The sequence below is a fragment of the Podarcis melisellensis genome (genome assembly GCF_964234715.1).
Source record: "Podarcis melisellensis genome assembly, chromosome: 6".
Lineage (NCBI taxonomy): Eukaryota > Metazoa > Chordata > Lepidosauria > Squamata > Lacertidae > Podarcis > Podarcis melisellensis.
The window spans coordinates 68,957,731-68,983,218 of record NC_138538.1 but is presented as its reverse complement, the minus strand read 5'-3'; the positions used below and the strand labels follow the sequence as shown (position 1 = coordinate 68,983,218).

General features: G+C 43.5%; 1 protein-coding gene across 6 annotated transcripts in view; it reads left to right on the top strand.

Annotated features, from left to right (window-relative positions):
* DDAH1 (dimethylarginine dimethylaminohydrolase 1) overlaps positions 1 to 25,488 on the top strand; it is a 121,081-nt gene that overhangs the window by 55,383 nt on the left and 40,210 nt on the right. For 2 of the 6 annotated variants that reach the window (XR_014169126.1, XM_081914297.1), the window contains exon 1: positions 8,530 to 8,974. The exons of the other annotated variants lie outside the window; for them this stretch is intronic. Coding sequence is in view for 1 of the 2 variants with exons in the window: in XM_081914297.1 (XP_081770423.1) it covers positions 8,666 to 8,974 (309 nt within the window). In the remaining variant the exon portion in view is untranslated. Of the gene's footprint in view, positions 1 to 8,529; positions 8,975 to 25,488 lie in introns of those variants that run through there. 6 annotated transcript variants of the gene reach the window in all.

Sequence of the window (25,488 nt, the reverse complement as noted above, 5' to 3'; positions counted from 1 at the left end):
TAATTTTACCCCGGAATGACCTGCTCATAGCTGTCAAGTGTCCCTTATTTGAAGGGACAGTCCCTTATTCCAGCGCCATGTCCCTTATTGATGGATGTCCCTTAAATGATGTCCCTTAAATTTCAAAGGAAGCAGCTCCTCTCCCTCTCTCCATGCTGGCCAGGGAGGAGGGAGGCTCCAACTGTGTTGCTTGGCTGTGTTGCTCACCCAATAAGAAGTCTAAGAACGACTGGGGGGGTGGAGCTTGCATGCCTTGTGTGTGGCTAGTTAATGCAAGCTGAGGGGGGTTTTGAATGCTGGACGCCATTTTGTTGCACGTGCTGCTGCAAACTTTGCAGTGCAAAGCCAGGCCAGGGAGCCATCTTAAGTTGAGGCTGCATAGGCCTTGTGGTGCATGTGATTCAGATTCTATTCAGTTGAACCTCTGGTTACAAAGTTGGTTGGACAGTGTTCTCGGAGCTACCAGCATGAGTTTGACCAGACTGCAGGAGGACAGGAAGCCTGGAGTGCCTGCAACAGGTGAGGCTGCAGGTCCCTTATTTTGGCTGCTGGTCCCTTATTTTCAAATCTGTAAGTTGACAGCTATGGACCCGCTTTCCCTTAGGATGCCCCTATTTTCATCTGAAAAATGGAGGGTATGGAATTATCTGACCCCTGAGCCATCTGAAGGCAGCCCTGAATAGGCAAGCTTTTTTAATGTTTAATGTTTTATTATGTTTTTATATATGCTGGAAGCAACCCAGAGCGACTGAGGCAACCCAGACAGATGGGTGGGGTGTATATAGTAAAGTTATGATTATTGATGAATAGGACATCGCTATTTGTTCTAGAGAAGTCTCATGCACAAAAGAAAGTCCTGTTGACTTTACTGAAACTTACCTTGCTTAATACAGTTGTGATTAGGAATGAAGGTCCTGTTCTTGTTTCTATAACAATCTGAGTGCCCAGAGTGCTGCAGGAATTATAAATAATTACAATCTTACCTGGATTAAAGTCAGATGAAGAGGGGAAACAGAAGTTCTGTAGATCCTTAACATTTAAGCCTGTGCTTAAACAGACTGTACTGGATACAATTTTAAAGGAAATGAAGACACCTAGAGTCCACTGACTATGGCTGATTGTCTCTCCTGCGTAAAACTGCACATTGTACAAAACAGAAAATGTGTTCACTCGTACAGCTGAATTAATTGTCCTGTCATGCAACAGTAAGCTGGGGCAGATGAGCCTTCTGTTTATTTGCTTGAGTGTTTCGGTTCTTTGTTTTTGCTTTGATGCTGTGCTCCCAGCAGTGGCACAGAGGGAAAAAGCTCATCCACATGCTTTAGCGCTGAGAGCTGATCTCTCTCCCCTTGCAGCAGGGTAGTAGCAGGAGCCATGGGTAATTATGTACAAGCTCTGGGGGAAGCCCTTGTGCAGCAAATGCATTCCCCGAAGGCTTTTAGAGGCCGTGAAAGGAGTGTAGGAGGAGGTTGCATGGTGCCAGCTTAACATTGCAAGAGCAGTAGTTTGCACTGGAGCAGAATGGAATGGAAACCGAGGTATCAGGGCCGTGAGATATGTGATGTCCTGCTTCAGACTACAGAAATTGGGTTGTTCCATTTTTGAAATCTCAAATGTTAAAACCTGAAAAACAGAAAAGCAGCACAACGAACAGTTAGCTGAGCTGAAAGCTGTGCACCTGGATAGGCTAGGTTATTGGTTTGTTTGTTGTCGTTTGGCAGGGAGCATTCAAAAATGTGACTTGCCGTGTGGTACAGCCCACACAAATCCAACTCCCTTTTTCTGCTGCAAGTGAGATTTCAGGCAGAGATCAGATGAAAGGAAGGATTCCAGTAGAGCTTCTTGCACAGTAAAGTTTCCTGCAGGCCCCCCCCCCCCCAATGCAAATTCTTCCTGCATTGCTATCCACTTGCCTCTTCTCATCTCACCTTTTGGTTTGAAACTGGCTCAAAAACACACAACGCCCCGGCTTCATTAATTGATTTGTTCGTGTGAAGATAGCCAGTGTAAGGATTTATCAGGGGCAGGTACTGAAATATAGTACAGGTCTTGAGTAAAGCAGCCTAGTAGGAAAATCTTATAGGAAGTAACTAACTGGGGTGGGGACTTTATCCTGGGGAAATAATTTCATTACTCATAAACACGTTTAGAATTGACTTTCATTTAACTTAACCAACAGCCACCGTCCAAAACATATTAACAGTGAAATAAGTACTATTAATTTCACTGAAATAGCAATGCAGACTTTAACAGCTTAATCAGTCCAATTATTAGAAACTAAGCTTAATTCTAGTTAGTCAGGAAAAGAATAATTACCCTTTTGTGCTTTGTAAGGTTGCCGCAAATTGAGCGAAGGAATATGGAGCCAAAACATAGAATAACCACTGTGCTTCCTAATTATACAGTGGTACCTCGGGTTACATACGCTTCAGGTTACAGACTCTTCAGGTTACAGCCTCCACTAACCCAGAAATAGTACCTTGGGTTAAGAACTTTGCTTCAGGATGAGAACACAAATCGTACTCTGGCGGCGCGGCAGCAGCGGGAGGCCCCATTAGCTAAAGTGGTGCTTCAGGTTAAGAACAGTTTCAGGTTAAGAACGGACCTCCAGAACGAATTAAGTTCTTAACCAGAGGTGCCACTGTACTGTAACAGTGATCTGGAAAAGGGTTTCAGCAGCAGCATTAACATATTAATATGTGATATATTTCATATCACAGCTGAAGAGTATAGGGCTTTTGCTGCTTGAGGTGAAAGACAAAATGGTCTCCCTCTCCATGCAATATGCAGAAGCTGACTGGACTGGCAGCTGAATCTTACTATAACACTGGTGGTGGGATATTTTTTATTATTATTCTTTATTAAATTTGTATACCACCCTATACGCATAGATCTCAGGGCGGTTCACAATATAAAATCACAATATGAAAAACACTAAATACATAATAAAAATTTAAAAAGGCAACCCAATAATCCTCACACCACCATACCTGAGGTAGTGGACCAGATTAGGGGGCTCAGGAGAAACCATGTGGCCCAAGGGGAATGGCTGAAAGTTCAGGAGGAACAGCCACCTGAAGCAGTTGTCTCTCTGTCGAATGGTATTGCTGGCCATGCTGAAGAACACCACATATTTGGGAGAATAAAAACCATACTGTTATTCATTCTAGTTATCTGAGAAATCATCAGTTAAACAAACTATTTTCACTCAAGATTCTCCCAGATTCGCCCACTGAAACGAAATGTAATCAAAAAGTTGTGTGTTACTGAAGGGAGGTAGTTTGGGTTTTTTTTTTAATCAGCTTAGTTATGAATTGACTGATTCGTCCAATGATCCTTTCCCTTGCTCACCCACACACTTGCCTGTGAAAACAGCAAGCATAAGTTGAAGATATACTGGGATGGTTTACATTTTTCAAGTAACATTTTATTTATTTCAAATTTGTGTCAAAATGTAATGGCTTCTCAAGAACTCATCTCTCTCTCAGAAAACACCTCTGCTAAGGGCTCAGTCTAGGTTTAGTACAGTCATACCTCTTGTTACGTTTGCTTCATGATACAGTGGTACCTCGGATTAAGTACTTAATTTGTTCCGGAGGTCCGTTCTTAACCTGAAACTGTTCTTAACCTGAATCACCACTTTAGCTAATGGAGCCTCCCGCTGCCGCCGCGCAGCCAGATCACGATTTCTGTTCTCATCCTGAAGCAAAGTTCTTAACCCGAGGTACTATTTCTGGGTTAGCGGAGTCTGTAACCTGAAGCGTATGTAACCCAAGGTACCACTGTACGTTTTTTCAGGTTGCGTCCTGCGGCGACCCGAAAGTACCGGAAACCGTTACTTCCAGGTTTCGCCACTCGCGCATTCGCAAATGCACAAAATGCCGTCACGCACATGTGCAGAAGCAGCGAATTGCAACCCGCGTGTGTGCAGACATGGGTTGCGTTCCTTTCTGGTTGCGAACGGGGCTCCGGAACGGATCCCGTTAGCAACCAGAGGTACCACTGTATTCATTGTCACAGTCCCAATAGTAAGCTCAAGCCCATTGCTCACTCCAGGTCTGTGTCTGCTTCCAACATGGTGTAGTGGTTAAGAGCGGTGGACTCGTAATCTGGTGAACCGGGTTCGCGTCTCCGCTCCTCCACATGCAGCTGCCGGGTGACCTTGGGCTAGTCATACTTCTCTGTAGTCTCTCAGCCCCACTCACCTCACAGAGTGTTTGTTGTGGGGGAGGAAGGGAAAGGAGAATGTTAGCCGCTTTGAGACTCCTTCGGGTAGTGATAAAGTGGGATATCAAATCCAAACTCCTCTTCTTCTTCTTCCACCAAAATCCGGTGGCACAGAAGGTGTTCATTCCTTATCAGTCCCATTTTAAAAGCTTACGAAGGCTGGGGATGAATCAAGGGTAAAGGTAGGGTGGTTACAAATTTGGGGGAAAATGATTTACACCCTTGTTTAAGGTAAGCTGACCTTGACAAGGAGCAAGGGTTTTTGGTGATGGCAATGGGGCTATGGAATGACTTCTTGGATGCTTATTAAAGTTCATCCCTGATAAACGAATTTGTGAGCTGAATTTGTCAGCCGTTTCGACTTTTTTCTTGTTTGAAAATTTGTTTTTATGACTGATGGTTGCTATGATTTTAACTGTGGTTGTAAGCCACCTTGTGCTGCTATAGGATATACATATTTTTAAGTAAATAAAGAGTAACTTGGTTCTGACTCCATGTCTTACCTAGTGACCAGAACAGGCTCATACTAACCATTAGAAATCCATATTTGCCCTGGCAAGCAAGCACAAACAAAGCAGTGTTTCAGAGTTGGCTGACATCTTGCCGTCCACTAGATTTTTCCTTTCTACTTCGCCTGCAGAAAAGGTTGACTCTTTGCTGTGCAACACGTTTTGTTGGGATTCACTGTGCAACACGTTTAGTTGGAATTTAGTCATTAGCAATTTTCAGGAAATAAATCAACATTTTCCAAGGTGGACCGTTCAAGAGGAATAAATATTACTTTCCCCTCATGTGTCAGGTGAGGTCTGTTTAAAAAGAGTCAGTCATAGCAGAAAGCTTTATTGACAGTGTCAAGTCAGCTTCCTGTTGCGGTAAAAATGTCGAATTCAGCCTTGGGAATATTTAGAAAAGGGACTGAAAACAAAACTTCCAAGAGTTATTGCGCCTTTGAAGAGATTTCTGGAAATACATGCAAAGCCCTAGATGACAACACCATGCCAAGCCACATTTGGAATATAAGTATATCTTATCGTGCTAGACTCTGTGCATTCACAGTGCCTCTGAACATTGCCTGTTCTCTCTAGTTACATACAATACACAGGATTTGCTGTCAAAACTGGTTTCTAAACAATCACCATTGGAAGCCGGTCCCACCCTCCCCTTCTTCTCTGCCTAGCTGTCAGTTTTGCTGACACTGCTATTCATCTGAATGTAGAAAACAGCAGCAGACAAAATGCCAGGTTAATTTAACCGCATTGGGTGACACAGACATATCCCGTGCATCTTCTAAGGATCTTTTCATGTGACAACTTTTTATCACCTGAATTGTTAGAACAGGAAGGTGAACAGGGTGCGCCTCAGAGGAAGGCTGGTGCTAGGGGTGGTAGCTTTGATCCTGCAAGTTCATTTGAACTGGAAACAATTGGAATGCACATCCACTATATCATTTGAAGGTGATAGTAAAGCTGATTCTGTAATGTGACACTTGCAAATTATCTCTGCCTGGAAGTGCGCCTAGAAATGGCTGTGGCACAGAATGACAGACAGTTTCTAGTTGCGGTGGATAGTTTCAGTTCTTCCTGAAGGATCTTCCAGCTTCAGTCTGTAATATCTGGGAGCTGGTTCAGACAGCAATGTTAACTGTCCACATTTGTTTGTAGGTAATGGCCATGCCCATGGTTGTGCTTGTGTTTCTTCCAGCTTCTATTGTGATTGTCCAGGATTACTTGGTCCTCACATTCTGTCTGCCCTCATGAGCATAAATGTGGGGATATTTAAGACTGCTCACATAGGCAAATATTATTTCATCTATGCTGCCTATCTGCGATTAAATGGTGGTGGGAATATCTTGTCCCACTAATTTTGGGAGAAATAAGTGATTGTTTGAGGTTGCACCATAATTCATGCAAAATTCGTGTAGGGCAAACAGCAGGTTACCAGTGCTGTGGGTGTGTGGTTTTCAAACATGTAAATTATACAGTGGAAAGAGTTAAACTATCCCTCTACCTAGTCCTGATTTTAGTTGGGGGGGGGGGTCTTCTTTCCTGATACCAATGTTTTGAAAGAAACTTGGGAAATCTTAGTCATGGATCTCACATATATTTAAACCATAACTGGGATTCTAAGTGACAAGACTGCCTTTGCAGCCCAAAGGAAACTGTTCATTATCTTTGGGGTCACTTTGAATGGAAAACTCACCTGCCAAGTTACTCTTTCAAGCAATCCCCCCCCCCCACTTCCATTTCTGAAAAGCTCAGTTTGGGGAAAATAATTGAATACTGAAAGGGCATTTGAGAGAGTGGGGGAGGGTTGAGCACCTCCTCTCACCTACTGGTTCAGCTCTGCAAGTGCCCCCCCTAAGTCCCCACAATATGGTTATGAAGGAATCATAGGATTGGAAAATGCATGTTTCCAACATGATGTCTTGTTTGGCCTTTTGATATAAGAATTGGTGCTCCTCACCTTTGCTTTTAAGTCATACTGTTTGTCTGCTACACAGATAGCATGGCTATCTCCTTAGATATCCAAAGTTAGAAAGTAGCCTGTAAAGTATAACTTGAAATCTCATATCCAAGCTTTAAACTCTTGTACCCAGGCAGCTCTTTGACAAAATTCTAAACATTTGTTTTCAAATTTAAATCTGCAGTGAGGGGGAGATTTCATAGATTGCTTAATGAATGAATGAATGAATGAATGAATGAATGGTTGAATTAATGAATGAAATCTACTTGTTCACAGCCAATGGAAGTCACAATATGCACTTTGTTTTAACTTATTTGCTGTGCAGAGCGCTTGCAGTTCTTACTCTCACCAACTCCTGAATTAGGTCACTCCTTATTACGGTGTCTAATTAATGCAGGCACTTTGGAACAAAATAATTATTATGTGTTTACACATGGGGACATGAAGTTCAGGCTTTGTCAAACCCATCCTCTGAGTCCAGAGTCCATGGCTTTAGGTAAATGGTCAATCCACGTCTCTCCAGCCCGTATTTAAGACTGTACACATTAGCAGCTTGAAATGCGATGAGCTCATCCCACCCATGGCCCCCCGCTGTGTTTCAAGTTGCATTCTTACATTGCTGTACTTGATGTCCCTTAGCTGACTCTCCTGCACATGTGCAATGCTTGACTGAACTGTACACACCTCAGCTTAATTGGGGCTTCCATTTTCTACCTGGTTTCAGGGAAAGCATATCATACTGCTGCAGGATACATATGGATTGTGGCTAACATAACAAAGCCTAACACTTTATCCAGGAGGTGATACTGCAGTTCATTGAGGTCAATGTGCAAGAAAGTTGTGAGATCCAATTGTCCCCCACAACTGAAATCATTTTCTTCTAGTCACAGTGCAAAATGTTTCTTCTTCTGCAATATTTTATATATTGAAACACACTTGTCAACTTTCTTCCACCTCTTTTCTAGCTAGGCAATACCACCACCAACATCCCTTAAAAAGGCATACAGTGAAACACCTTTATGAGCCAGGGGACTCATCAGTCACAAGTCCAGTTATGCATAACTTGTAGCCAACCATATTGTAGGAAATAAATTTTTCATCATCCCTCAGTTGAAAATAGGTGTATTTTGTTTTGCATTATGTGAAAGAAAAGTTCTCTTACACTGAGGGACTAGAGAGCCAGATGCTAGAATTATGGGGTATCTGTTAGCTGACATCCACTGCCATAGAATTTTTATAAACAGGAAAGATCACCTAGAATGTCTTGACAGTTACTTCATCCCACTTTGCAGAGCAAATTTATTTTAGCTCAACCTAATCACCAGACTCTCCTTACTAGAGGGAAAGTCAGGTGTGTGCAGGCATCACAAGAAACTGCCTTCTTCTCAACTCACCTGCAGCCCTCCGAGAGAAGAAGCAGAACACAACTAAGTCTGGTTCCAGCCTAAGCTGTCTTCTGCTGGAGAACCTATGTGAAAACTTGGTGGGGAAAACATACCTAACATTTTCTGCATTCTGTACCCGGTTATCAGGTAGAAGTTTATTCCGCGCTCACACTCTCTTATTGCTGTTGTTGGTGTTAAGAACGGATCCCTTGGACAGAGGCGGTTGGCGGGTATGTCCAAGGCCAAGGTTTCCCCAAGGTTGTAAATCAGCGCACAGGTAATTTCTGCCGCCTCGAGCCAATCGGATGCCCCGACCAAAGCGCCCAGCCAATGGACGGTGCCCGGGATGCAGGACTGCGATGAGGCAAGCGTGGCCAATCCGAAGCGGTTTCGGCTCCTCGCGCTAGCCCACCTCCTCCTGTTCTGAGGCGGTGGGGAGGGCGCTTCAGCTGGTGGTGGGAAGGAAAGCGGAGGGGAAGCTTGGCAGCGCCGGAGCCAGACGAGAAGGCGGGCTGTGGTGGTGCCTCCTGCTCTTGCCGCGGCTGCCCCTCTTCTTCTTCCTCCTCTTCCTCTCTCTCGCTCTCCCCAACATGGCAGGGCTGGGCGGCGGCGGCGCCTCCGCCTTCGGGCGCTGCACGCACGCCTTGGTGCGGGCTCTGCCCGAGTCCCTGTGCCAGCAGGCGCTGAGGCGCGAGAAGGGCAAGGAGGTGGACTTGGCGCGCGCCGAGCGCGAGCACCAGCTCTACGTCGGGGTGCTGAAGAGCAAGCTGGGGCTGCAGGTGCTCGAGCTGCCCGCCGACGAGAGCCTGCCCGACTGCGTCTTCGTCGAGGACGTGGCCGTCGTGTGCGAGGAGACGGCTCTCCTCACGCGCCCGGGCGCGCCCAGCAGGAGGAAAGAGGTACCGGGGCGGGGCGCGCTGGGAGGGGGCGACTGAGGAGGGAGGGGGCGCCTCTCTCTCTCTCTCTCTCTCTCTCCGTGTATGTGTGAGGGTGACTCCCCCGCACCGCCACCTCTAGGGCGGGGACGCAGCAACTTCCCACCGTGGCCAAAGGAGTGTGGAGAGCGGGAAAGCGGCTTGGGTGGGAGAAGAAGCGCCTTGGTGGGGGCGGCAGCATCTTGGGATGGGCCGGCAGAGCTGCGCTTTCCTCTCAGCCGGACCTGAACGGGGTGGGAAGCGCGCCCTGCGAGGAGCGAGGGGCTCCTGGGCGCAGCAGGCTGCTGCCGCCGCCTCCGCGCGCGCTGGGTGTGGGGAGTGCGGTACTGTAAGGCGTGGCCGGCTGGGCTGGGAGGAGGGAGAGATGCTGGAGGAAGAAGATGCTCGGCACCAAGGCAGCCTCCTCTCTCGTTCCTCGTGAACTCTGAAGCCGCCTCATCCTCGCCCGTCTTTCACCAAGCCAGCGCAATATTGCAGATTGGGAGAAAAAGTAGATCTGAATGAGCTGTGGGGAGCATGATTCAGTTTTCAATTGTGGATGCCTTCTGGCAGGGTGCTCGCTTTAGAAATAATTGGCTGGACTGAAAAGATATTCTCCTTCCTTTCTTTGTGTCTTCTACCCTGCCCGCAATTTTAGAAGGGACAGCTTTTTATTATTATAAATGGGCAGGTTCTTTTCGGAAGTAGCAATGGCTCCAAATGAAACCACAGCAGGTTTCTTTTTAATGAAGCCAGATCAAGAGTGATGCTCATCCCGTTTGCCAGGAATAATTAGAAACAACAACCACAGGAAACTTCACAGGTGCAAGGAATAAAAGGGACACTTCCATGCACTGTGGAAAAGTTGGCCATGAATAATGCTTGGAAGAGATATCTTTGTATTCCGAGTAGGTTATTTAAAGCACAGGTGCATGTGCCTTTGGAAGAACAGCAGAACGTAGACGACATTTTTCACATTGATGTATAGGTATCTTTGTGGGGAGCGAAGTATCCCTATTCACTTTATTAGCTGAACAGTTGCTTAGCCTTCCATGCCAGGATATATTTCCTTTTGGTGTTTCTTCCTAAAAATCTGTAGCTTGGTTCAGTTTTCCCAACAGGTTTCATGCCACTGGTAATTTAAATGGCATCTTACAGCACAAGTCAGCACATGATTACTTTGGAGAGAGCCCCATTGTGTTCAGTGGGTCTTGCTCTCAGGTGAGTGCAGGGCTGCCATGCTCTGCTCTCTTTCAGGTGAGAGACCACAAGCTCTCGGACATTTCTTTCTGTTGAGAAAAGTCTCTGATAGAAATTGAATTTATCCTGAACAAAGTGGTGAATTCCACCTGTAAACATTCAATATTCCATGCATAAGTTCCATCCGTTTTTATTTAGGGCACAATCCAAACTCGCACATGCACATCGTGCTGCCAGGGCTTTGCAAAGCGGCAGAGCTATTGCTGCACCTGCAGCTCTACAGCTCACACAACCAGCAGCAGAAGGTCAGGGTCAAGATGACCAAGCCTGATGTGGACCTGATGGCATTGCCCAATGGTGGTGAGACTGGCTTGGGAATCCAGTGGATCCTGGGCCAGCTCAGTCCCATCTCTCCCCACCTTTGAAATGTCCCGTTTTGGGGTCTTTTGCCCACTGACAACTCTTCCACTCACCTTCACAGTTGTGACCTGGCAGAAGGCCAGTTCATTAAGGAAAGCTGAGCAAGGGTATATCTCCACCTAATCCAACCTTCTCTCTACCAGCTCAGCAATAGTTTCAGTTGCTCTCTACTTTACATACAGTTTGCTATTTCAACATATCCCAACAAAAAAGTATTGGTGTAAAATACCCCGGTATATAGTCCACATTCAAATCTAAACCATCCTGCAGCTACCACTAATAATAATAATTAATCCCACATTTTAAATAACACAATTAAGCAACAACAAATAAAACTATATGCATGAATAAATAATCACAAAAGTAAATTATTTATGAAACTTAATTGCAGCATGTATTGTCTAGAAAATTTGAATGGTAATACAAAATAATACAGTGGTACCTCTGGTTAAGAACTTAATTTGTTCTGGAGGTCCGTTCTTAACCTGAAACTGTTCTTAACCTGAGGTACCACTTTAGCTAATGGGGCCTCCCACTGCTGCCGCGCCACCGGCATGCGATTTCTGTTCTCATCCTGAAGTAAAGTTCTTAACCCGAGGTACTACTTCTGGGTTAGCAGAGTCTGTAACCTGAAGTGTTTGTAACCCAAGGTACCACTGTACTGGGAGGATTTCAGCAGCACACACTTCTCGTTGTTTTGGCATTTGTGCTGCTGTTAAAATGATCCTTCCTCTCCTTCCTGCATACTCTTCTGGGGGTTTTCCTGACCCTCCAGCGTGGGAGAGGGGAGGAAAGCCCCATTGCCATCTAGGAAGACCTTGCAACTGACATCCACTAGTGTACCGGGTTAGTTGAATCCATCCCACAGTCTCCAAAATTATTCACCTGCACAGTAATTACACAGCGCTAATCTAACCATACAACCTCCACATATCCAATAACTCATCAACCATGTAACAACCCCAACATCATTCTATCCATTCAATTCACACTTCAATAAATTAAAAAAACCCTTCCAACGTTCAACTCACCAAGAGTCCTGTGCAAAGAATTAGGTCCACTCAATAAGAACAGCTCAATAACAGCAGAAAAAAGCAAACTAATAACTTACTCATTTTAACCCCATCTCTCACCTGGAGCAATACAAACACTCTTTGCCACCTTCTTAACCTAGAGAGCCCAATCCCTTCCCACAGGCAGATGCTCACCCAGTAGGGAGGCAGATGCAGCCACCAACACTCTTGATGCTCACCACTTTGCAGAGAGCATCCCTATCAGCCAGACAAACACAAAGACAAATCTCTTTTAACAATGCCTCAGGAACACTGAATAAATAAGCAGGTGTGAGGACTCTGAAGTGGAAACCCAAAAGGGATGGATCTCTTTGGTGTTTTCCTGCGGTGCCGTTCACTGCACTGCAGCAATCTTGCTTTTTTAGATCTATGGGCAGATGGTGCTTGGCCGCCCAGAGCCCTCTCAGCCGCCACCACGCTTCCAGCTGGTTCTGCTGCAGCTGTGGATCTTTGCAGACAGTTGAGAGACTATTGGGAGCCCAAGTGTGGGGGCTGGCAATATTTTTCTCTCTCCCAGTCTCTTCCCTCTACCTTAGCCACAAACAAAGAAAAAGTCAGTGTTCTTCCAATGTGTAATCTTCAAATGTATATTTGCACTTTATATAGGAAGAATGCTCAAACTATTGAGATATATATTTACAAACTGCGCCCCCCTCTATATAAGCTTTGTTGATTTGTTTGTATATACAAATACATATTTCCATTTCTTCTTCCATAATCTTGTGGAGATGTGTGATTTTTAGACCTCAGTTTCAGAGCCACTGGAGTAGACAGTTTGGGCAGAACCTGAGTTCTAAGTTTTAAATGATGATGATAATACGCGACCTAAAGTTTGCTTTTGTTTTCAGCAATGTTTTATTAACATGAAATCCAAGTACATTATATTCTGCCCTGTTAAATTTTCTCATATAGCCCATGAGTTGTAATTGGTTTCCAGGACGGAAGACAGTCATGTCAAGAACCACCTCTGCAATCCATTCAGACAGGCAGGGATAAGATCAGTGAGCCAGAAAATGAAATAAAAGCAGTCAGCAGAGTCTGATTTGGGAAATGGCTGAAATGGATTAGCAGCTAAAGGGTGTGTGTGTGTGTGTGTGTGTGTGTGTGTGTGTGGAACCAGGCTGCTAAATACAACAAAAATCTACCATGGAGTACTGATTACTGTATATTGGGAAATAAATGTATTGCATGTATGAAGTTAAATCCGCTTAGGTACTATAGAAATCTTCAGCGCATATTTGCATGAATGTGTCTGTGATTTTAGTAGGATGTGGTTATATCAGTAATTTCCAAACTGTATCCTGGTGCATAGCAATATGTTTCAGGAGACTGCTTGGAATAAATAAATAAAAGGAAGTAGTTGCAGTGAGAAATACATTAATTATATAATTAAATGCTCCTCTGAACCCAAAATACACCACCACAACAACAACAGCCCCCAACACATACAATGCTGTCTGCTGCATTTCTGTTCTGTGCTTGCCTATATTCCAACAGCCTCCACTAGGAGTAGGTAATTTTGCCATATCATATTGGGTTATTCATTCACTACTAAAGCACAAAGTGGTAGAATTCTCATTGCCATGAGGGGCTGCCTGCTACACCTCTGTATGAGTCACTGATCTTGGGTTTTCCTTCTTCCGATCAGCAGGTACCCCAGAAATGTGATTCATGCAGAAATGCGAGGGTTAGATTAACTCCATTTAAGGTGGGATGTGTTCACTCATCGGATGTGGGTGGTGCTGTGGGTTAAACCACAGAGCCTAGGACTTGCCAACCAGAAGGTCAGCGGTTCGAATCCCTGTGACAGGGTGAGCTCCCGTTGCTCGGTCCCTGCTCCTGCCTACCTAGCAGTTCGAAAGCACGTCATAGTGCAAGTAGATAAATAGGTACCACTCCAGCGGGAAGGTAAACGGCGTTTCCGTGCGCTGCTCTGGTTTGCCAGAAGCGGCTTAGTCATGCTGGCCACATGACCCGGAAGCTGTACGCCGGCTCCCTCGGCCAATAAAGTGAGATGAGCGCCGCAATTCCCAGAGTCGGTCACGACTGGACCTAATGGTCAGGGGTCCCTTTACCTTTACTATGTTCACTCATCAACATACTAAATGTAAACATTTTTAGGTGTGGGGGTAAAGAATCTGCATACAATAACAGGTCAGAAAGTTTTCCTCAGATCTGAGAATTTTCAGGAAGCACTGGATTCCATCGTAGGTATGGATATAGTTCTCTGGAGCATGTAAGGTCCGTTAAAGGGTGCAGATTTCCTGTATCTGTTACTGACCTCCCTCGTCTACTCACCGGTGTGGTGTAGTGGTTAGAGTGCTGGACTAGGACCTGGGAGACCAGGGTTCAAATCCCCACTCAGCCGTGAAGCTCACCGGGTGACGTTAGTCAGTCAGTCTCTCTCTCTCTCTCTCTCTTAGGCTAACCTACCTCAGAGTTGTTGTGAGGAGAAAAATGGAAGCTGGGAGAATTGTGTATGTGCCACCTTGAGCTCTTTGGAGAAAAGCTAGGATATAAATGTAACAACAACAGCAACTCAAGCAACACTAGGGAATAAGTTGGACGGTGGTGCTTATAACTGAGCAGCAAAGAGAAGCTACAAAAAAATTGTGGCTCCCTTTTCTTGCCTATTGTTGCCACAAACCAGAGGGAAGCGAGTGAAAAGGAGGGAGGAGCGATGAGTTTTCCAGAGCATTAAGAATAACCTTCCTGTAATTAAATTGCCGTGATGTATTAACCTAGTTTCTTTGTAAGATAGCAGTACATGCATATATTGTAGTAAGAGATTCATTATTTTTCATGTTTAAAATGTAAATTAAGAGTATTAGATTTATGTTTGATTAGATTAGCGCAACTAGGATATTCAAGGGCATTTAAATCCATTCTGCATCCCACCAAGTTCCTGCACAGTGGGGAAATGAGACTTATTATTGTTATTATTATTATCAGACTGGTATTTAATAAACAGTTGCAAGAGATTTATTGTTGCAGTGGGAGCCTTATGTTCGGAAACGACTGATTTAAAACTTTAAATCTTATCTGGCATTTGGCTTTTGCCAAACCTGCTTGGCGATAGATCTCTCTCAGTTCCCTCATATATCTCCTGAAACTAACCACTGTTTATGGGTGTCCAGTGGAGAAGGGAGATGTTGGTAACAAATTGAAAAGCAACACACAAATAGTAACATGCATAAAGTTCAATGTGTAACAAGTTCAGTTAGTGAAGTTGCGGCTTTCTTTTAAAGGCTAACTTTTAGGTAATAGATTAATGGAAAGTAAACTGCTGGCTAAGTGCTAAAGCGTATTCATCGGACCAAGTGATGGACTTGAACCTAGAAATCAAAGGCTTCAAAATCCCTTTTAAGCATTTTCTTGGGTCAGAGTTATTTGGGAATGTTGCTGTCTCCATTCTACTTACTTTCTCATCTGTGAAACAGTTGACAATAGAAACTTGCTCTGCAAAGAAGGCTGAATGGAGGGTGTGCTGAAATTCAGTTTGTGCTTGCGACAGAAGCACCCACCTTCTTTCCCTAGGTCATTCTCAAACAAACATTTTGCCCACAGTGGGACACAGGTTGCAATCACCAAGCTGAACGATTCTAGTGGAAACAGGTTGTCTGGACAATATAAATAGTCTGTGTCCATTGGAGAAAGGGAAATCTGTTTGTCTGAATTTACACCAAGGGGTTTTTTACCCACAATTCATGACAATTCTGCTATAGTACTGAAACTGAAGGTCTTGTTTTCAACCGTTGCAACTGGAGAGAGCGGTGATGGTGATGGTGAGGGGTGATGTAAAAGAAAAAGAGTCCAGTCCACAGAAGAGTTTTGGCATTGTTTAAGCCACTTGGAGATTATTTGGTCTAAAGGCAGGTATAAATATTTAAAGTAAATGAATTAATTGATGGTTCTTGGGTTAGACAACAGATAGTCCAACTTTGACTGGAGCCAAACCCTGATGAGTCCTGTGGTTTAGGTTGTCATGTTGATCAAAGGCAGCAATTTTACAGCAATTCCTGTAAAAATTTGTTTATGTTTTTGAGTTCTGAAATCTGCAGATTTTATTTTAAATGAAATCGGTTTATTTAATCTGTTTCAAGGAAAATGATTTATCAGCTTAAAATTCTGTGATTGGTTGGTCAAGCACAGGTCAAATCTGTGTCCAGGGCAGCTGTTTACCAGCTCCATCTGGTACGTAGGCTGAGACCCTATCTGCCTGCGGACTGTCTCGCCAGAGTGGTTCATGCTCTGGTTATCTCCTGCTTGGACTACTGCAATGCACTCTATGTGGGGCTACCTTTGAAGGTGACTCAGAAACTACAACTAATCCAGAATGCGGCAGCTAGACTGGTGACTGGGAGCGGCCGCCGAGACCATATAACACCGGTCTTGAAAGACCTACATTGGCTCCCAGTATGTTTCCGAGCACAATTCAAAGTGTTGGTGCTGACCTTTAAAGCCCTAAATGGCCTCGGTCCAGTATACCTGAAGGAGCGTCTCCACCCCCATCATTCTGCCCGGACTCTGAGGTCCAGCGCCGAGGGCCTTCTGGCGGTTCCCTCATTGCGAGAAGCAAAGCTACAGGGAACCAGGCAGAGGGCCTTCTCGGTAGTGGCGCCCGCCCTGTGGAACGCCCTTCCAGCAGATGTCAAAGCGATAAACAACTACCTGACATTCAGAAGACATCTTAAGGCAGCCCTGTTCAGGGAAGTTTTTAACGTGTGATATTTTACTGTATTTTTGGTTTTATGGAAGCCGCCCAGAGTGGCTGGGGAGGCCCACCAGATGGGCGGGGTATAAATAATAAATTATTATTATTATTATTATTATTATTATTATTATTATTATTATTATTGGCAGCTCTGTATATGTACCGTATATACAGATGCAATATCAGTTCAATATCAAGGAGTCTCACTAAAAAAGGAAACAGGATATGCTATTTCCATCATATATGCACTGTTACACTTTTGGTTCTCTGTTAATTTGAACAGCAGCCCAATTCCAAAATGTCCAATAACCTATGGAAAAGCTAAGCACTCCAAAGGGTTGAAGACCAGCCCCCATGCTGTTACCACTTTTACAGCCTGATCCTACTCAGAAGCAAGGCCTATTGAGTTCAGTGGTGCTTACTCTCAAGTTAGTCTGCCTGTGGTTACAACACTGGGATTTCAAAGGCAGACTTGACATTTGAGGCGGGGGGTGAGATTTCCAAAAGGTGGTGCTTTGTTCTGAATCTTAGGAAAGTCAATCGGAAAATTGGGGGGGGGGCATTTTTGTAAAAAGAAAGAGAGAGAGAGAAGCTTTGGAGTTTGTCTAAAGAAAAGCTCCTTAAAAATGCTCAACAACTTTCGTGGTGTCCTGGTTTTTACTTTTTGAAATATAGCAAACCTTATTTAAGTGTGACACAAACAATGTATTAAGCGATTCTGGGTGAGAGACCCGAATTGGTAGATGACAATTTCATTATCCTGCTATATACACACATTATTTGTATTGTATAACTGGATATGTTATTTGAAACATTGGGTGACTGCTAAAAACATGGTTATTTTTCCTCCTTTCCACCATAATGCGTTGGACTTCTTACCTGGTTTTGTGAAGAAGAGGGGTGCAAAGAGGGGGAAAACAGTAGAGTTGACTTCAAGTGGATGGGTGTTAACATAATTTGTGTTATAACATGTTCTAAAGAAAACAGTTCAATATAATGCAGATTATAAGTTTTAACATGATCGTTTATGTAATTTGAAAGGCAGATCTCATCAGGTCCCACCTAACTTCAATCCTTTTGAGGCTGCAGGTCCAGATAAACTGGTTCCAGATTTGAACTCACCTGGTGGGACCAGGGTGCTCTGTTTCTGTTCTATTAGCCTTTACTGAAGATGGAGATTCTTAGGTGAGCTGCAAGCTTAAATTGCGTGTTCCTTCAACATTTAGGGTTTTTTTGGAGTGCTAGTAGGGTCCCATGAAGGAAAAGAGAAGAAGTGCACCCAAGCACCTCACTCAGGCTCTGCAGCTTTTCCTTTGATGTTGTCCTAGGAAGCATCCATTCTGAGGACAGCTTTAAATGGATTAAGTAGTACTACTCAGAACTGTGATATGTGTGATGCAGTTTGTGAAATTTATCATATGTCCTGAAAGCTCTGTGCCAAGAGATGAATAAGAATAAGGTTGTTAATAAGAAAAAAAAACTAATGAAAGTGTTGGCCATATGCTAACTTCCCTATCATTAATTAGAATAATTAACTTCTTTACGTTGCACATTAGTAGCAGCAGTAGCTCCAGTCACTGACAGATCATTTAAAATAGACTCTCTGCTGCACAATTGGCTGTGGTCCATCAGTAGTTCCATGGGGAATTAGCACTTTACAGTAGATCAAACCCAAGAGATGCAAACTCAGGCTGAAATTTTCTATTATCACTTTGCAGTATTTATGTCTAAGCTTAAGTATACCAGTATGTACACTTGGAGGAATGTGTGTGTCTCCATTTCCCCCTCTGTTGCATTTGCTCTTGCTCTTTTCCCAGTCTCAGCTAGGAGGCAGGCTTCTAAAACCATTTAAAAAGCAGTAATGGAACATACCAGCCTAGAAAAACCTGCAGGGCAGAGGGAACCTTGGAAAATAGCTCAGTTCATTCCAAGTCCAATTCAGACCTTGTCACACCCCCTATGATATAATCGGGAGTGTAACAGAATCTCACTCTCCCCTCAACCTCCAAGATGCAGAAGTCCTCTGCATGGAGAAAAGGATACCTGTATGTAAGCTAACCCTGACAAGTAGACCAATTCCTGAAGTAACATTGATGGCCTTACAGCTATGTTCTGTGTGGGCCTGGAGAGGCTCAGGCTCACTGGCGGATGAAGAGGAGTGTGGGGGAGCGCCCTACCCCCAGCAGCATGATCACAACAGGGTGCCATCGCAGCTTCCCTCCCGCCCTTGCTGGGCGCCCTGCCCCCGCAGGCAACGTGGCACACCCCTGCGGACACACGCCCCGCCCCCAGGATGCACGCATGAAGCTCCGCCACTCCTCAGGCTTAAAAGCCTTCCTCTCTAGCAACCGAATGCTAGAACAATGCCTTTGTGCTATGTGGCTGTTGGCTCTGACTAACTAATTATTAATATCAGAGTTAGCAGACTTTTTCAGCAGGGGAGCTAGTCCACTGTCCCTCAGACTTTGTGGTGGGCCAGACTATATTTTGGGGGGGAAATGAACCAATTCCTATGCCCCACAAATAACCCAGAGATGCATTTTAAATAAAAGGACACATTCTACTCATGTAAAAGCACTCAGATTCCCGGACCATCTGCGGGCTGGATTTAGAAGGTGATTGGGCCGGATCCAGCCCCGAGGCCTTAGTTTGCCTATCCATGTGTTAACTGAACTCTGTCTCCCTTATTGGTCTTTGGGCTTGCTTCACACTTCCTTCAGGCTTTGTATCTCTTATTTGTCCTTGTGGGAGTTATTGATCCTGTGTGTGTTTTGCTCAGGTGTGTGTCCGGGTGTTGCTCATTCATAGCAAGGGAGGACTGAGTGTCTAATTTACTTGTTTGCATTTACATAGCATCATATATATTCTCTCTTTAGAAAGAACAAGTATCATAGGTCCCCACTACCAGAGGCTTACAGCTTATGCTGAACAGATCCTCTGTAATTTCCATGAGGGCAGTTTTTTGTGGGGTGCAGGGGTAAAAAGCTGGTTTGAAGGGTTGTGTGTCAAAGGACAGCTGCAGGAAAGAGAGTTTGGACAGGGGGTGTTAAGTAGCACATGCCAGGAGCTTGGAGATAAAGCATAGAAAGGAAAGTGCTCAATAGCTGGAGTGGGATGATGAGTTTTTGGTTTTTTGTTTAGAACAGGGGAAACAGTGATGTGCTTGAATATCCACATGTCTTCCATCTAATATTTACTTGGTTGGTTCCCTTTATTTTTGTACTTGAATATGTATACCTATGGTGCATCCTTTTGGATGCAGTGTGTGTGTGTGTGTGTGTGTGTGTGTGTGTGTGTGTGTGTAGAATTAGGCACCTGTCTCCACAAAGCCCAGCTGATCTTTTTCTGCACACCTAATTCTACATACACACACTCATCACATTTGACAAGGTATGTGTTTGTTTGTTTTATCACGTGCTGTGAATGCCTGAATACAAAAAGGGAAAATGAAGAACAGCTCATTGATATGCAACCTGATTCTGAAGCAATGTTTCTTCTGCTCTTCTCTCAGAGAAGGCCAACGTAATTATAATTACTTTAATGAACTGTGAGCATTCTCAGGCCGTCATACATGGTGAAACTGAGATTTTCTACATAAAGTTTTTTTGTTCGTTGGTCTTTGTGAGCAGAGCTGTTGAAATTGTAAACAATATAGGTGTGTGGCTTTGTATGTTGAACCCATTAAACTAACAAGCCCTACTGGTGGAAACTTGCACAAGGACTAGTCACTAGAGCAACAAACTTTCCACCCTATCCTCCCCATGCGCCCCCCCAAAATTGGCTCAAGGTGGGGGAACCCCCACTAGAGCAGGAAGGAGAAGAAGAGACATTGTTCCATCTGGCAAGCTGAATTTCTTGCATTCATGGAGTGATTGTCATAGTGCTACAGTACAATGAATTCTATCCATTGTTGTTCAATAATAATAATAATAATACAGAAGGAAAATATGCAGGAAAGAGTAGCTATAGCATGGAAAAGAGAACATCGGATTTCACCTTATTCTAATATTTACTCTTCTAGTGCAAAATAAATAACATCCAGCTTTCAGTAAACGTGTCAACTGAAAACCATATCCAGGCCTTCTGCAGTGTAATTTGGACCTAAGTGCACTGGTCCAATGCCATTCTAGACTGATAGAGCTATGCTGCCTATATATATAATCCTAACCAAGTCTACCCAGGAGTAAGTCCTGCTGAATTCAATGGGGTTCATTCTCAGATAATGTGTTGTCTTTGAGTTTCTTCTCATCCAGTTTGGTGCAATGAAGGTAGTACAACTGGCCATGTAGCTTGCAAAGTTTGATGCTACAAGTCCATTTGTTCTCAGCTCCTGTAATTACTGTGTAGGAGGTTAATCTATGATTAAATCAATAGTTGATTGAGTATACCAATAATTTGATTTGAAGATTGCAGACTTAACATGACGACATATACCTTATCTAGTTTGGTTTTGTAACAAAGATTTTAGGCAAGAGGTTTTATTTTATTTTTTAAAGGTAGTATGTGATTGATGACATCCTGAATTTTGTACTGAGTGGGCTGTGCACCTTTTAAAAATGTGACTGAGAAGTAACTGTTTATTGTGTTAAAAATTGCATTTTGAGCACCTTGTAAAGAAGAAGAAAAAGTAGCAAGAATATGGTTAACATGATACAGTCTATTAGCCATTTCACCCTTCTAAGTTAGCCTGTATTTATTCACCCATGAAATATGAACATTTGGCAAGGCGTTTTGACAATGTACTATACGAATAGCGCAATCAAGGTTACTAACCTTGGGGCGCTCAAGGTTATCTGCTTAAGAAAATGTGTCATCAGATATCAGGCCTATTTTGTGGTTGAATCTCTGGTATGAAGTGAAAGACTAGCATTCAGGAGAAAGGGAAAATTCAGCAAAAATGGAGCTGCCTGAGCCAGAAGCTTTTTAAAAAGGTAATTAAGTAATGAGTTTCTGTCATGTTTGTGGAGGAAAGAAAATAATTTGTACAAGTAACGATGTTAATTATGCTTTCTGGCATAATGTTAAATATTTTATTAGATGTCCAAGGGTTTCTTCATAAAACATTGATCTAACAAAAGCTATGGGACATTTGACTGTGGCAAAGCTTTGCATAACCAGTCTCTAAAAAAAAGGGGGAGCTAGATAAGTGAAAGCTTGTGGGGGGCAACAGAAGACCCTGATTGGGGGGGCGGGGGAGGAAGCAAAACAAACGTATCCCTACTCATTTCTCCTGAGACCTGAAATGGAAAAACTTAAGAACGGGGATATGATTTTAAATAAAACATTATTATGCCTTCCAGAGTGATGTATGAAATATGTTTAAAGGAGTCTGTTATAATGTTTGCAGCTAATACTCATTGCTAACTGAAAATCTGTTGTATTCAAGTAGGGTTGCCATAGATCTGGAATTTCCTGGACATAGCCAGAATTTGGCTGTCAGAAACTGTGTCCGGGCGGAAATCGCTGAATGTCCAGGAAAATCCCATGCCAGAAGTGTAGATTTAGGTGAAGTGTAGATCTTTAGCTCAAAAACTTTTGTGTCCGGATTTTCACATTTTGAAATATGGCAACCCTACTTCAAGATTCAAAGGTCGTTTTGTTAATGATTGTTACTGCATTACCAAACAAGTACGGTAATGCTTTGGGACTTTGTGCTGGAAAATCACATCCAAATGTTCCAGACTACAGAACGCCAGGTTGCTGAAGTTGCAGTTTGAAGCAGAAGAGTAGAATGGAGCTCTTTCCTCATGTATAGGAAAAGAATAAATAAACTACATATACACAATGCGTGCATAGAATACTCTTCCCTCTGTAATTGTACAAACTCTATTGATGTGACTGTGGCGGCCCCAAGCCCATACCTCTTAACAGTCCCGATTTGAGTGGGACATTCCAGAATTGCACAAGCCATCCTGGCTTCTGATTGGATCCTGGAATGTCCCCCTGTTTGGGTGTTGGGCATTCTGGTATGAGTCGGGTGGCTTGCGCCAGAGCACCCAACCAAAAGCTGCAATTTTTTGCCTCACATGAATCAGCTGGCTGAGGAGCAAATAACAAACGTCCCAATTTTGATCACAACGAGGTTTGGGAAGGTATTCAAGACATGACAAAGGGCACCGATTTGTAGGAACGCTTTCAGGGCCCAATGTCTTGGACTGTGGACCAGGCCAGACCCTAGTAGGCAAGTTGCTAGAACTTTCAGAACCAGAAACACATGAAATCAAAGCCTACATCCCTCTCACTTCAGTTGCCAATTAATTCACTTAGAAAAACCAGCATGGAAAAGATTGCAAAGCTTTAGGTAAGGATGGCTCCTGCACTTCAAGATATCCCAGAGAGGGGAGTGAAGCCTGGGGCTGGCAGTGTGGCAGACGACTCCCTTTGGTGGGCACTTACATATAACTCCCTACAAATAATGCTTTTCAGAGCAGTTGCTATCCTTGAGGATGTGTGCTCCCTCCAGTTCCCATCCTCTGATACAGATTTTCCCCCTTCCCTTGCCAGAAATAGCTGGTATAGCATCACCAGTTCTTGAAGAGTGAAATTATGGTATCTGGGCAGGTGGCAGCACCTAACCAGGTGTTGATCCATCAGTGAAACTGTTCACAATATGCATTCTATGGTCAACAAATTAAGTACTTAGAAAACACCCAATGTGCATTTCTTTTCCTGATCCCAGACAGAAATGCTCACTCACACGCTTTCATGCATGCACATGTCCTCAAAACATTGAGGTCATAAAAGGACCCAGAATCACATCATGTCCACAGCAGAAGATAGGAGGGAAGTTATCTGCATTGCTGATGCTCCCATTACATAAAGAATGCTGAATGTGTCCTGGCTGTGGTTCATTTTGAAGGATTTTCAGCACACAAAACCATCTTTGATGGTTTGGCTTCCTTGCCAAATGCATATATATGCAGAAAACGCTTTTACTTGCTGGCAAATATCTTATACAGAGTGCATCTCAAGCCTGTTTGTAGAAACACATACGGACCAGGGCATCTGTAGTTGGAGGTGCTAATGTATGGTTCAGATACATTAGATCCCAATTCAGCAAAAGTTAGTTATGACTTAAGTCCCACTGAAAGCAATGGAACCTAAGATAGTCATGACTAACTTGTTCCAATAGCATGTAGTAATAACTAACTTTAACTGAAGTCCAAGAAATCTTGCTTTGAGAGCTCATGGTGTATCTTCATTCAGGATAACAGTTATGTAACATTTGCCGTGTTTTTGCACTCCGAGCGACACATCTCCCTGGTTTTTAATGATAAACAGAAATCATAAATTTAATAACACAGTAGCCTTTAATAACATTGTAAACCAGGAAGGCTAAAAGAGTAGAAGAAAGCAAATTCTAATATCCTAAAAATTAAGCTATTTAATTTTCCACTGAAACTGAGTTTTGGCCTGGACAAATAAGGAGCAGAACGAAAGTGCCAAAATACCACAAGAGTGTCTGCTGTTGTCTGGCCTAACCAGAAGCAGGAAATTCTTGCAAGATCCTGTCTCCTGAGATTGTCAGCCAGCTCTGAGGCTTGCCTGTTGCTAGTTATTAGAGAGCAAGGAATGTAGCTGAATGCAGCATCTCTGAAGATGTAAAAAGCAGTGGGTCGCTGGACATCTTTTTTGCATTTTTAAGGAAATGGCCTCTAGGTTTTTGCTTTCCCCAATAGCATGTGGCACAGCTTGCTTGTTCTGAGCCATCTGGCTTTGTTTTATTAAAACGTCTACTGTTTATCCTGCAGCCACTTCACTTGTTCCTTCCTCTCCTGTTTGTAGGACATTTTAATCTGGATGTGATGTGTTGTATGTTAAATGTTGGACAACAATGGGGATTGATATGCTACCCGTGTTTCAGACTCGCCAAATGTCCCTGCTTTCCTGTGACAGTCCTTGATTTACAGAAGCTGTCCTGGTTTCTGATTTTATCCCAGAATGTCCTGCTTTCCCTTAGGATGTCCCTATTTTCATCAGAGAAATGTTGGAGGGTATGAAGTTATCCGACCCTTGAGCCATCTGAAGTCAGCCCTGTATAGGGAAAGGTTTTTTTTTTAATGTTTAATTATGTTTTTATATATGTTGGAAGCCACCCAGAACAGCTAGGGAAACCCAGTCAGATGGGCATGGTATAATTAATTAAATAACAACAACAACAACAACAACAATTAATAATAGAATATGACATCCCTATTTTCACCAGAGATGTTGGAGGGTATGGTGTCTTGAGAAGGATTAGATTAGCAGAATTGATTTTTGTTTTGTACGAAAACTGCAGCTGTGACACAATTGTGCAGTGGGATTTCATTTTATTTTTGAGCATTTTCACAGGAGACATTATACAAAACTACATCACAGAAGCTGGATATATGGGAAAGGATAAACCATAGGGGAAATGGGCACTGGACAAAGCACCTTTATGCTCATGATTTGGTGTGCCACACTCTTCATCAGTGATGTACATGGAGTGTTAGCTTAGACTGGGGGCAGGTTGATACCTCTTTGGTTATTATGTTACGCAGTTTATCAGAAGGCTATGGCAAACCATTAAAAAAAAATCTGTCTCCCAGACTGCCTCTGCTAAACGAATATTGCTCAGAATCCTTCATTTAATAACCATTTCTTGCAGCCCATACTGTGTAGGAATTTCCAGAATGGCACTTGTAGGCACTCTTCCCCTGGTTGCCACAGAGGCTCTGATCCTTCCCTCAGTGGCTCCTTTGTCATGAGGTGGGTGTGGGGGTTACCTTTCATTGAAAAGTACATAGAGGTGAAGGACAAATTTGGAAGTAATATCCTTTGCAACTTCATCTTCAAGCTATATGTGTTTTCATATATAGCCCATGGCAAAGTGTTGTGTGTGTGTGTGTGTGTGTGTGTGTGCTTTATCTATTTCTCCCTCGCTGTGGGAAGAGGACTGATCTGGGGGCAGGAAACAGAAGTGACCAGATAACTTCTCCAAGGTAGTCCTAAAAAAAGGTTTGTGGGTGTCAGGAATATATTCGGCTTGGAGAGAGCTCTACTCAAGTGACTAGCAGCTTGTGATCGTAAACATTTATGTTGTTTGCCATTGCTATTGCAACATTCCT